The sequence below is a fragment of the Antedon mediterranea genome, chromosome 3, assembly GCF_964355755.1.
Source record: "Antedon mediterranea chromosome 3, ecAntMedi1.1, whole genome shotgun sequence".
In the NCBI taxonomy this organism is placed as follows: Eukaryota; Metazoa; Echinodermata; class Crinoidea; order Comatulida; family Antedonidae; genus Antedon; species Antedon mediterranea.
This window is the reverse complement of record NC_092672.1, coordinates 18111803-18124017: the sequence shown is the minus strand read 5'-3', so window position 1 is coordinate 18124017 and position 12215 is coordinate 18111803. Positions and strand designations below refer to the sequence as shown.

The following is a 12215-nucleotide window of genomic DNA, read 5'->3' as shown; positions in this document are numbered from 1 at the left end:
TTTTATTTTTAGATGGGGGAAAACGGATAAAGAAAAAATGTTGGCGTAAACATAACGTTGATTGATCAGTGATAGAACATCTCCCATTCCTGCAATTTGAAGGTGCGGCTGACAAGAGACAGGTCATTTTCATGAATTCTGCAATATCTCTTTACATAAACAATTTAATTTAATGTTCCAAATTTGACTTTGATTGCTGCGATATCCGGGAACATTGAGTCCAGCTTAGGATTGTGTATGCATAGGGGACACTGCCATCATGCCTCATGGCAAATAAAATACAAAAGATTGAACATATAGTTACAGTATTCATTATTTGTTGCATTTGGAAACATTTCTGGATAGAGCAATGTTTGCAGCCAATATAATTGGGGATTGGATTGAAAAATGTTGTGACGCAATTTGTGTAGGAGCCTATAATATCGGAAGTAATGCCAAACATTTTACATGATACTTTTAGTCCACTAAGGAGGAAAGTATCAGTGGATCCAACAAATCGATGACACTTGAGCTAAGTAAATGATTCTTGCATCTCTTAGTAACTGTATGTTCCATTAGTTGCCTGAAAAAATGGTAACTTCGTATTATATTATTATATAATATCCTACTTTTAAGGCCTATGGTATTTAAACTTACAGTCCGTTGGCGTTTGAAAAAAAAAAATTTCAGACTATAGGTATTGTTGCCATTTCAATTTAAAGTGTTTAATTAAAACATTCGTAAGTGGTGGAATTTGCTTATTTATAAATCACATGATCCAGTGATTTTATTTGGCAACAAAAGGATTGGAAACAAGAAATGTTCATTTCATTGTTATTCTCTAAATGTCTACAATAACTGTATTTCTAATAAATGTCATGTAATGGTTCTTTAATAACCTTGCAACCATTAAAGACCATAACTATGTTGTAAATAAACATTTACAGGCATTAGAAGAAGTTCTAAACCACCCAGTGAATGTTGATTAATTAATTTGAAACAATAAACATGTAATGAGGAAATCTGTGAGAATAAGAAAAAGTCGAACTCTGAACCTCCTATGTTTGAAATGAATATATAGCTACAACGGATGATTGGAAACCTGTAATCACAAGTCACTTCATTCTGGATTTAGTCTGCTCTGTCGTTTTCAAAGTTATCATTAATGTCTGGACCGCTAACTATATAATAGCTCTGTATAGTATCTGAGGATTTGGTTAGTTTAAGTCATCCCTACCACATGATGCTGGTGTTTCATGACAAGAACTAAATTGAAACTTAGCAAAGGTGTAATTTATGTCATGCGCTAACTTTCTGTGAAAAAAAAGGCAAATTTTGTAAAAATTTTAAATAAATTTCTAATATACTTTCTACACGTTTCAATTCATTTTGAGCATGTCAAAAAGTCCCACGCACGCGCATGTAGCATTAAAAACATATTTCGACTTAAAATGTCATACGAGCACGTCTAATTGGACAATTTGCGCGCGTTTTTGATTAAAAAGTTCAAAAATTCGTCAAAATTATGCCTTTTTTTAAACAGTCATAGATTCTAAACTACGTGGTGAACTTTTTAAAATTACATATTCTGGAAATTGATGAGTTGCAGATATCGGATCATGAATCAATATGGCTAACCAGACATTGTGACATCATCGTATGGCCACTCGAATATAAAATAAAGGATTTTTGTCTCTTTCGTCATAGCTCATCCCATTTAATACAGCGCATCTCCACTTATCCCTATTCCATTCCCCCGCCCCCACCATTTTTATCTTTCGCATGATTTACCATTTTTAAAATTGTGAACTTGGGTCACTTATTTTCAACATTCCATTAATTTTAAATATGTTATAGCTCCTCAGAATAAAAAGCGATACTCATGATTAAAACCTTTTCTGGAAGCTGTTGAATTTTAGATACGAATTAATGTAAACATTTTGCACATTGGATGTTGTGACGTCATATGGCCAGTTGAATTGTAAAAGTCGTTTTTTTCATATTTTGCGTCAAAGTTCATGACATTTAAAAGAGCGCGCATCCATATTCTACGTATTCAAATGTCTTCAACACATTATTATGTTGTTGCTAAAAAAAGTCCCTTCCGAAATTGCTATCTATGTGTTTCATTTTGATGACATTATCATGTTAAAAATTGGATTGAAAGATGGGTCTCGTAATTTTATCTATGCTGGACTGTATATAGTATAATATATATATATATATATATATAAACACAACAGGCAAAGAACATTAATTCTAAACCGCCCGGTGATATACTGAAATTTAATTAATTAATTTGAAACGATAAAGATGAGGAAATCTGTGAGAATGAGAAAAAGTCGCCCCAACTGAGACTCGAACTCGGACCGCCTGCTTGATATGCAGATGTCCTAACCATTAGACCACTGGGGCTTTCATGGTATTTTTCAAACTCGATTGGATATATATATATATATATAGTTTGAAACGATAAAGATGAGGAAATCTGTGAGAATGAGAAAAAGTCGCCCCAACTGAGACTCGAACTCGGACCGCCTGCTTGATATGCAGATGTCCTAACCATTAGACCACTGGGGCTTTCATGGTATTTTTCAAACTCGATTGGATATATATATATATATATAGTTTGAAACGATAAAGATGAGGAAATCTGTGAGAATGAGAAAAAGTCGCCCCAACCGAGACTCGAACTCGGACCGTCTGCTTGATATGCAGTTGCCCTAACCATTAGACCACTGGGGCTTTCATGGTATTGTTCAAACTCGATTGGATAGCGACTCTTTAACATTCTCGGCGTGGTACGGCGGGACAGCACTAGTCCTCGGTTGTACGCACGCGCAACAGAGATCGAATATATACGCCCTCATCTTTCAGTATTTTTATTCACGAGGCGGGATCTCCGAAGAGATACTTTTATATATATAAACACATAAGACACAGAACAGAAAGCACACTCACAACATGTTCTTTTCTGCAGGTCACAATAACATAATCGTTTTTCTGTGCGCAATATTGTAACATATGACGTGCACATGGCATTTGTCGTGCGGATAACCTAACTCGTCTATAGTGACGAGTTCAAATCTATTTATTATTATTATTATCAATTATTATGTATTGTCCCTTTAAAAACAACAAATTATTGAATAGGCCATTTTAATGTCACATGAAAGTTATTTACTTTGACCAAAAATTGGAGGAAACAAAAAATATTTACCTGAGAAAATTGTTATTTAAAGTAAAAAAATTATCAACCGGAAGTCAGTTGGCTGGCGGCCAACTGGCTTCCAGTTTAATTTAACCCTTGACCTGAATTAGCTTATGAATTATGCATATTGTATGATTCTTGTGCGTGTATGTGACCTCTTTCTCTTCATCATCACAATAAAAATATGATGCGATATGGCGAGATGACGATGTGGGAAAGTTCTGTAGTTATACAACAAAAAAACTCCTATCTTGAAGAAAAGACTATGGCAGCGGCCAGGCCCTATACTCTAGTAGCTACATCAACTTTCTTATGCACTTTGAGGTCCAGAGAATTTGACTTCAGAAATTGGTTTAGCGTGGTCAAACAATCATTTTTGACTTGGTTGAAAATGTGGCAAAAGGTCAAAACATTTTGTTAGGATTCAAGCCCAAGACCTTGTAGCAATAGTCCACAATGTAACCATAAAAAGACAGTGAAATGGTTTAAAGGAACTTTAATTTACTATTAGTTGAATTGAATAGAATATGTCAGAAGCATTCCTGTGCGACTGGTTTTACTGTAAACAGAATTGTTATGTGTTAAAATTGTTGCAGTTGTCGGAAAGACAGTTTCTTTACCCAAATACCTTGGTTTGTAATGATTAGATTGCTCAAAATCATATTTTTATTTCAAGCTGCTGAACAGCTTAAGATAATGATGAATACATCTTCCTATTTCTAAACAATTGCTTTGTACTATGTAACAATTAAACTGTATTTAAGATTATTATATTGTTTAAATAGGTTTTGTCTGTTTATTTATATTCATTTTATCGCCTTCCTCCTCTCTTCTTATTCCTTTGTTCAGCTCTTTGTTTAGCTCGTACTTCTTTCTTCATTCTTGGATCTACCATCTTGTATGGTCCTTTGATGCCTTTTGGTCGAACTGCTTTCTTTCCCGCTAGGCTTTTACGTGCTCTTACATATTTCACCTCTGTTTTCTTATTCTTCCCCATTCCAGCTTTCTTGTACAAACTTTTAATGAGAAGATAAGATTTGAAGTTAATACTGTAGATATGCTTCAGGTAAAAAGCATAAAATGCCAAGTAAAATGAACAGTTCATGAATGCCTAATTTTACTTTGATTATATTTGCTTCTTGGTGTGCAAAGTCCAATAATAAACATTGTACGAGGTTGTAATACCAATCCTAATAATAGGTTGTAATACCAATCCTAATAATAGGTTGTAATACCAATCCTAATAATAGGTTGTAATACCAATCCTAATAATAGGTTGTAATACCAATCCTAATAATAGGTTGTAATACCAATCCTAATAATAGGTTGTAATACCAATCCTAATAATAGGTTGTAATACCAATCCTAATAATAGGTTGTAATACCAATCCTAATAATAGGTTGTAATACCAATCCTAATAATAGGTTGTAATACCAATCCTAATAATAGGTTGTAATACCAATCCTAATAATAGGTTGTAATACCAATCCTAATAATAGGTTGTAATACCAATCCTAATAATAGGTTGTAATACCAATCCTAATAATAGGTTGTAATACCAATCCTAATAATAGGTTGTAATACCAATCCTAATAATAGGTTGTAATACCAATCCTAATAATAGGTTGTAATACCAATCCTAATAATAGGTTGTAATACCAATCCTAATAATAGGTTGTAATACCAATCCTAATAATAGGTTGTAATACCAATCCTAATAATAGGTTGTAATACCAATCCTAATAATAGGTTGTAATACCAATCCTAATAATAGGTTGTAATACCAATCCTAATAATAGGTTGTAATACCAATCCTAATAATAGGTTGTAATACCAATCCTAATAATAGGTTGTAATACCAATCCTAATAATAGGTTGTAATACCAATCCTAATAATAGGTTGTAATACCAATCTTAATAATAGGTTGTAATACCAATCCTAATAATTTCCTCAACATACATATAACATTATGTTCATTTCAATAAACTAACAATTTTAAGTTTCACTTTCTAGCTCAGAGGTAGATGCTAATAGCATTCTAATGAGCAACATTAATCTATTTCTTTCTAAAGAAATCCCTAGTTTTATGATTAAAATAATGTAGAAATTGTTTGCCATATTCCCTACCCAACAACCCAAAATACCTTTTTATTTGATTCATTTTTTCTTTTGCAGATGTATCAACTGTGTCAGTAATTGCTTCTGCTTTTTTCTTTAATTTCTCCATCTTCATCATTGCTTTTTTCTTTTTTCTAGCCTTTGCCTCTGCTACTTTCTTGATTGGCCGTGCATTTATTTCTTTTAGTCTAGCTTTGTACTCCTCTACCAATTCCTGTACAATTACAAAATATACAAATAATTAAAAACATACAATACAATTGAACCAATGGAGGAAATGAAATGATTACTAGACATTATGGCCTTTAATAATAAAACAATAATTAGTTATCCAAACTTTGAGCGGATAACTCCCTGTGATTGTATGAAATCATCAACTTTTTTTTCCTGTATTTTTCTTCTTTCTTTCCACCCTATTTTTGTGCATTATATTTCTCTAAAACGTGTAAAGACAACATTTCGTAACTTTGTCAACATTCGCCATTTACATGAAGTTGTGCACCTTCTATTTTTTAAAACGTCAGAGTTGCGCAACACGATTTTATGTCATTTTGTATTGACACAAAATTTAATTCATTTCAAGAGTCAACTTTCTGTGGATTAAAAATGGCATGTTTCACACAAAGTTACGTGCACATTTTTTTTTGGGCAAAATGAATTTCTAATCAACTTTCTACGCAAATTCCCACAAGCTCAAACTTTTCTATGCGTACGGTGCCCTTGGGGTAGGAAACACAAATTTTGTTTTTCCAGCCTTTTCTAGAAATTAACAAAAAATTTGACTATTTCCACTTGAAATGACACCATACGAGCATGTTGAATTAGACAATTTGTGCGAAATCCTGCCTATTTTGAATCTATTATAGCTCCTCGGGAACAACCGTGATCCCGATTTTTTTAATAAGTTGTAGATATCAATTCATGCAAAATTGTTACTTCTCGGGTGTTACGACGTCATCGTATGGCCACTTGAATATAAAATATAGAATTTTTGCCTCTTTCGTCATAGCTCATCAAATTTAATAGAGCACATATCGCTTATCCGTAACTTAATTTCTCCCAGATATTAATATTTGTTTGTTCAATCAATTATCTTTTGTGGGAGTTACAAACATTTTAATTTCATCATGTGCAAAAGTGTGTATAACGTGGGTCACTTATTTTCATCTTTACAGTAAATTCCAATATGTTATAGCTCCTCAGAATAAAAAATGATACTCATTATTAAAACGTTTCTGGAAGCTGTTGAATTGTAGATATGAATTCATATAAACATTTTATGTATCGGATGTTGTGATGTCTTCATAAAGTCGTATTTTCATCTTTTACATCATAGTTCATCACGTTTAAAAAAACGCGCATCTATATTCTACGTGTCCCAATTTCTTCAACACGTTAATATGTTGTTGCTCGGATAATTTCCTTCTAAAATTGCAATTGTAATGACCTCATAAGACGGGATGTAACGTCACATACAATAACCTCGCTACCAAATACGGCTTTATTCCGAAAAGTTACGTCACATTAAATTATGAAATCTCAGTGATTTTTTTTTCTATTTCCGGGAGCAGAAGTGACGTCACAATATCATAAATAGGTTTTAAGTCAAGGCCTTTGAAATGACACCAAACACGACTATATTAGGTAACATCTTCTAACGTCATATGGCTGCATCCGGTTTGAAATAAAAAAATCTGGCTCTATAGCTTTGAGGACATGTCCCTGTAGTATACCAATGCCAAATCCCAGCTCAATACTACAACGGAGGAGTAGTACTTTATAAATCACACTTTTTTCAATTGGTACTATGTTTATGACGTCATAATTCTGCATCCGGTTGAAAGTAGGAAGATTTTCTCTCTATAGCTTTGTTCACCTATTACCCTAGTATATGCATGCCATGTTTCTGAGCCGTCAAACGACGTGTAAAGAACTAGTAGGACTTGAAAGTTGGCTCAATAGTATCCAGATGGAAGAAGAAAAGAAGATGAGCGAGTCCTAGACTCGGGTACCCTGAATAAAAATAAATAAAATAGTGTGAACAATGTGTGTATGTTACCTTGGTAACTGGTATGTGTTTTTTGTAATGTTTCAATTCGTCATCTACAAACCATTCTGGAAGATTATCATCATTGAAAGTGTACCTGTAAAACAGATAATGCAGATAATATATTGTCACTGAACAAGGTAGGTGATCATCTTAAAATGGCAAAATCAACATACAATATCAAATACTGTACGTTAAATGTACAGTTTCATACAGTAATTTTATAATTATAGCATGATTTATTTATTATTACATATTTTGTTTAAATGTCTTCTTTTGTTCATACATGTGAAAACATTCTTAGTAATTGAAGACAGATGAAACCTTTATTCATTTTCCAATTTCAGTAATTATTATTTTACCTATGAAAGCCTCCTTCAATGATTTCCCTTTTCTTCTTTTTTGATGTTGCTATCAAAGTTCCAAGAGCTAAATCTTGAGGGCCTAGCTGTCTAGGCGCTATGGGTATAAACAAATAAAAGATTTAATTAATATTGCATACAAACCCAAAGCCATGGCAAACCACAGGTCCAGATCCTGATATTTGAACACAAGCATGGAATTATAGGACAAATAAAGAAAACAAAATACATTCTTTTAAAAAACTGCTCAAAATGCTTTTTTAATGTCATGATTGGTAATCACACTAATACACAATTTTTGTAATAAAATACCATTGAAATATATATGAAAAACATTAGTTTCCTAATATTTCTTGAAGAAAATTGTGTCTTAAGTTTTTTTCCAAATACATTGGGGAAGATTTAATACTATGTTTGTCTCATTTGGGAATCTGTATCTGCTTTAAATAAAAGTGGGAAACTCAAATTTTTATGAAAGTTCCAATTCTTTCCTATACTTTACTGTGTAATTTGTATTTGTAAGTTGAAATTCGTCCCAAGTCGACGTTTTTTTTGGGTACACACATTCTGTAGTGATTTGTATCGTATAAGTCAAAGTCACAAATCATGCGGCAACAACATTCTAAAAAAGCTGACGAAACGCAAGTAATTCGATAAACAAACGACAGAGGTGATAATGTGGGACCATATTGATTCTCTCAAGCAGGTTGCATAGCATAGGCGGCGTCCTATAACTTGCACTAGTATATAAAGTACTACGCGAGTTGTTTAGCGTTGTATTTTGTTATGTGCTAGACAGATGGCAATAAACAATGAGTAACAATAAAGAACTGAAATATATTTATTATATGTTTTCTTATTATTGTTACGGCTTAAATCATAATGAAAACAGTACACATTACCGATAAGGGAGGCTTAGCATTTATTAGGCCTAGCTAAGCAAACTCATTTCAAGGCTCATCGTGTGGGCAGTGATCGATATATGTAATCGCGAAGTAGGCCTAACAAGAGGGTCTAGTAGTAGCGCGGCGAGTGAGCCTTTAGGCCTAGACTTTTTTTTTACAAATCTGTAAGTCAAAGTTATACCAGTTCCATTAGACTCGACTTAGGCGAGTGGACTGTATATTATTTTATACAGTATGAGAATACATATTCATTTTAAAAACGATAGAATGCATCATTACCTGGACCTTCAGCTGGTACTACTTCAAAAGCTTTTCGTTTTTTAGATTTACTGTCTGATTTGCTTATCAGTACTTCATCATCATAATCACTATCATCACTTTCATCCTCTAACATATTATTATTATGAACATTCTGTTTTTTAACATGGTCATTATCATCATCACTGCTTTCTTCATAGTCACTTTCCAAGGTTTCTTTTATATTTGTTGTCAGGTTTTTATTGGATGACATTTTTGGTCTTTCTGAAATAAATAAGGCAAAATTAAATTAGGAGTAATAACTTTATAAAAACACTACAGTAACCTCAGCCTACACCAAATACAATAATTTTAATGTTATGTTTTTAATTGACATTTGAAATATCATAAATAGTTGGTTTGTTGTTGAGGTACAGAATGCCTGCATGCAGCTGTGTCATGTTGGCAAGAAATGTTGTCTCTGCAAGGGTTAACAATGTTTTTACAATCACAAAAAATGACATTACAAGCTAATTACCTAATATGGAACCACCTTCTTTTTTATAATGTTCAGTCATCTGTGAAATCTCATAATCTTCATCTTCATCATTTTCTATTCCAGAAAAGATTGCCTAGATTTTTGAAAAAAGCAAATTGAAATTGTTTTATAGCAGTATCTATAGCATGATGTAGCCACAAAAAAATATTTTAAAAATTGGTGGTAATTGTGCAGAGTGAGGTTATTATTTGACTGAGGCGGTAATTAGGCTGAGTGAGGTGCTTATTTGACTTAAGTAATAATTATTCATTGTGAGGTGCTTATTTGACTGAAGTGGTAACCGAGCCGAATGAGGTGCTTATTTGACTGAGGTGGTAATTAGGCTGGGTGAGGTGTTTATTCCACTGCGGAGGGAGGTGCTTATTTGACTGAGGCGGTAATTAGGCTGAGTGAGGTGCTTATTTGACTTAAGTAATAATTATTCATTGTGAGGTGCTTATTTGACTGAAGTGGTAACCGAGCCGAATGAGGTGCTTATTTGACTGAGGTGGTAATTAGGCTGGGTGAGGTGTTTATTCCACTGCGGAAGGAGGTGCTTATTTGACCGAGGTAGTAAATGGGCTGAGTGAGGTGCTTATTTGACTGAGGGTGTACTTAGGCTGAGTGAGGTGCTTATTCCACTGCGGAGTGAGGTGCTTATTCCACTGCGGAGTAAGGTGCTTATTGACTGAGGTAGTAAATGGGCCGAGTGAGGTGCTTATTTGACTGAGGTGGTAATTAGGCTAAGTGAGGTGGCTTATTTGACTGATGTGGTAAAAGTCGAATGATGTGCTTATTTGACTAAAGTAGTAAATGGGCTGAGTGAGGTGCTTGTTTAAGCAGAGTCGGGTAATTATTCCACTGAGGTGATAATTGAGCTGAATGCTGTGCTTATTTTGACTGAGGTGGTACTTAGACTGAGTGAGGTGCTAATTTTGAATAAGGTGGTGCTTAGATGGAGTGAGGTGCATATTTTGACTGAGGTGGTACTTAGTCTGAGTGAGGGGATTATTTTGAATGAGGTGATACTTAAACTAAGTGACGTGCTTATTTTGACTGAGGTGGTACATAGGCTAAGTGAGGTGATAATTTGACTGAGGTGGTACTCAGGCTGAGTGAGGTGCTTATTTGACTGAAATTCTTTTTCATCCATTCATGTTAACACAACGCTTTGAAAGTGATAAAAAAGATCAGAAAGAAGTTGATGATGTTGGGCAACTAGACTAAAACCGTGACACTAAAATAAAACTAGATTTCAATAAGGTAGTATACAATCTGGGGTAGCACTAACATTTTGTTTAGCCATTTGGCGAAAGTCAAAATATTTTTTTTTTAGTAAAATCAGTTTATCTATAGCCAAAATGGCTTAAGTCCCCTTTTTTATTTAGCCAAAGGAATCGGTCTTTAGCCAAAAAAGAAAATATAATGGTAAAAACATTTAAGTCAATTTATCCATGTCTATTATTTAGGCCTAACTATACCCTGTTCCTTGTACCTTTTTGTAAGGCATTTAGAGAGAGCCAGGTCTAAATTACTGTATGATTGAAAAAATAATAATTTACATTGTATTTTAGACGATCAAAACAATTGTTCAAATTGTTTTTAATCATACAGTTATTAATTTAGTTTTTTAAAAATTCCCTGAATTTTTGGTTTTTTTTACGCTTGGCTGGTCATGCTGATGCTTCTATGCCACGAAAATCGTGTGATAAGACTTCATGGTTTACTCGCTGTCAACTACGCACAGCGGGTGAATGCTTTCGTAAAAATGATTTAATCATATTTCATCGCCAAAATGGCTAAAGTAGCCGTTTTATTTTTTGCAAATCTGGAAAAATTTTCGCCCATGGTTTACAATGTAAATAATGGTACTATGAGGTAATACACAACAGTTCATACCTTATCAAACCATAAATTAGTTTGCCTTTCTAATTGTGATGATTTTTCTTCGTGTTCCAAGTCAACAGTTAAAGGATTCCCTGATTCACTTGCATCTATTTCACTATAAGAGTAAGAAAAATGTTATGGAATCATGATGCAATTAAAAGTATTATTACAAACGAATTATTCTGTGTACCTACTCTAGTGTTAATTATTAACTGATAAAAAAATATATACTGTTTTAAAATTATTTATTTATGTAAAAATACAAGTTTAGCTCAATTTAGATCACGAAACAATGGATACAATTATTGTCTATTGAGATCACAAAACAATGGATACTATTATTTAAAATGTTGTTATATGTTTGCATGCAAATGTTTAATAGAGTAACTCATTGAAAATTTACATTATATGTTCTTATCTGTATGCGCTTTAAAAAAATTATTTTAAATTTTATTTTTATCTTGCAAAGTGTTTCTGTATTATGCATATTAAGATGCTAAATAAAATCAATCAATCAATCAACAGTAAATAATAACCATTTTTTTAAACAAATAAATTTCTAATCTCTTCTTTTCAGTGGAAGCTATGATTTTAGGGTTCAAACATACTAATCTGACAGATCATCATCATTCTCCTCCTCCTTGCTCAAGTTATCCTTTCTAAGTATTTCTGTTTCATCTGAATCTAAACCGCTGTCTATATCTTCCTCATCTTCACTAAGCTCTATAACCTCAGTCAAATCGTCATCTACATCAACAGCACCTCCTTTGTCAACCTCTTCCAGTTGCTGTAAATGAAACATCAATCATAGTGAAAATGTATTTTTTTTTTTTTAAATCAAAGAATAGCCTACACTAGTTTACAACCTCCCAATTATTTCATTATTTGGAGACTGTCCATCTGAAGATTACACAACATGTTATTCTCAG

The 12215-nt window shown here is 33.1% G+C and overlaps 1 protein-coding gene across 1 annotated transcript in view; it reads right to left on the bottom strand.

The window, feature by feature from the left end:
• Nucleotides 1-3671: 3671 nt before the first annotated feature.
• Nucleotides 3672-12215, bottom strand: part of LOC140044992 (pre-rRNA 2'-O-ribose RNA methyltransferase FTSJ3-like) — a 31026-nt gene continuing 22482 nt past the window's right edge. Inside the window, exons 11-18 of the mRNA XM_072089720.1 lie at nucleotides 11895-12073; nucleotides 11299-11401; nucleotides 9400-9493; nucleotides 8904-9146; nucleotides 7720-7816; nucleotides 7370-7454; nucleotides 5337-5524; nucleotides 3672-4206 (exon numbers count right to left, since the gene is read on the bottom strand). Of these exons, the coding sequence (XP_071945821.1) occupies nucleotides 4002-4206; nucleotides 5337-5524; nucleotides 7370-7454; nucleotides 7720-7816; nucleotides 8904-9146; nucleotides 9400-9493; nucleotides 11299-11401; nucleotides 11895-12073 (1194 nt within the window). The 3' untranslated portion in view covers nucleotides 3672-4001. The remainder of the gene's footprint in view (nucleotides 4207-5336; nucleotides 5525-7369; nucleotides 7455-7719; nucleotides 7817-8903; nucleotides 9147-9399; nucleotides 9494-11298; nucleotides 11402-11894; nucleotides 12074-12215) is intronic.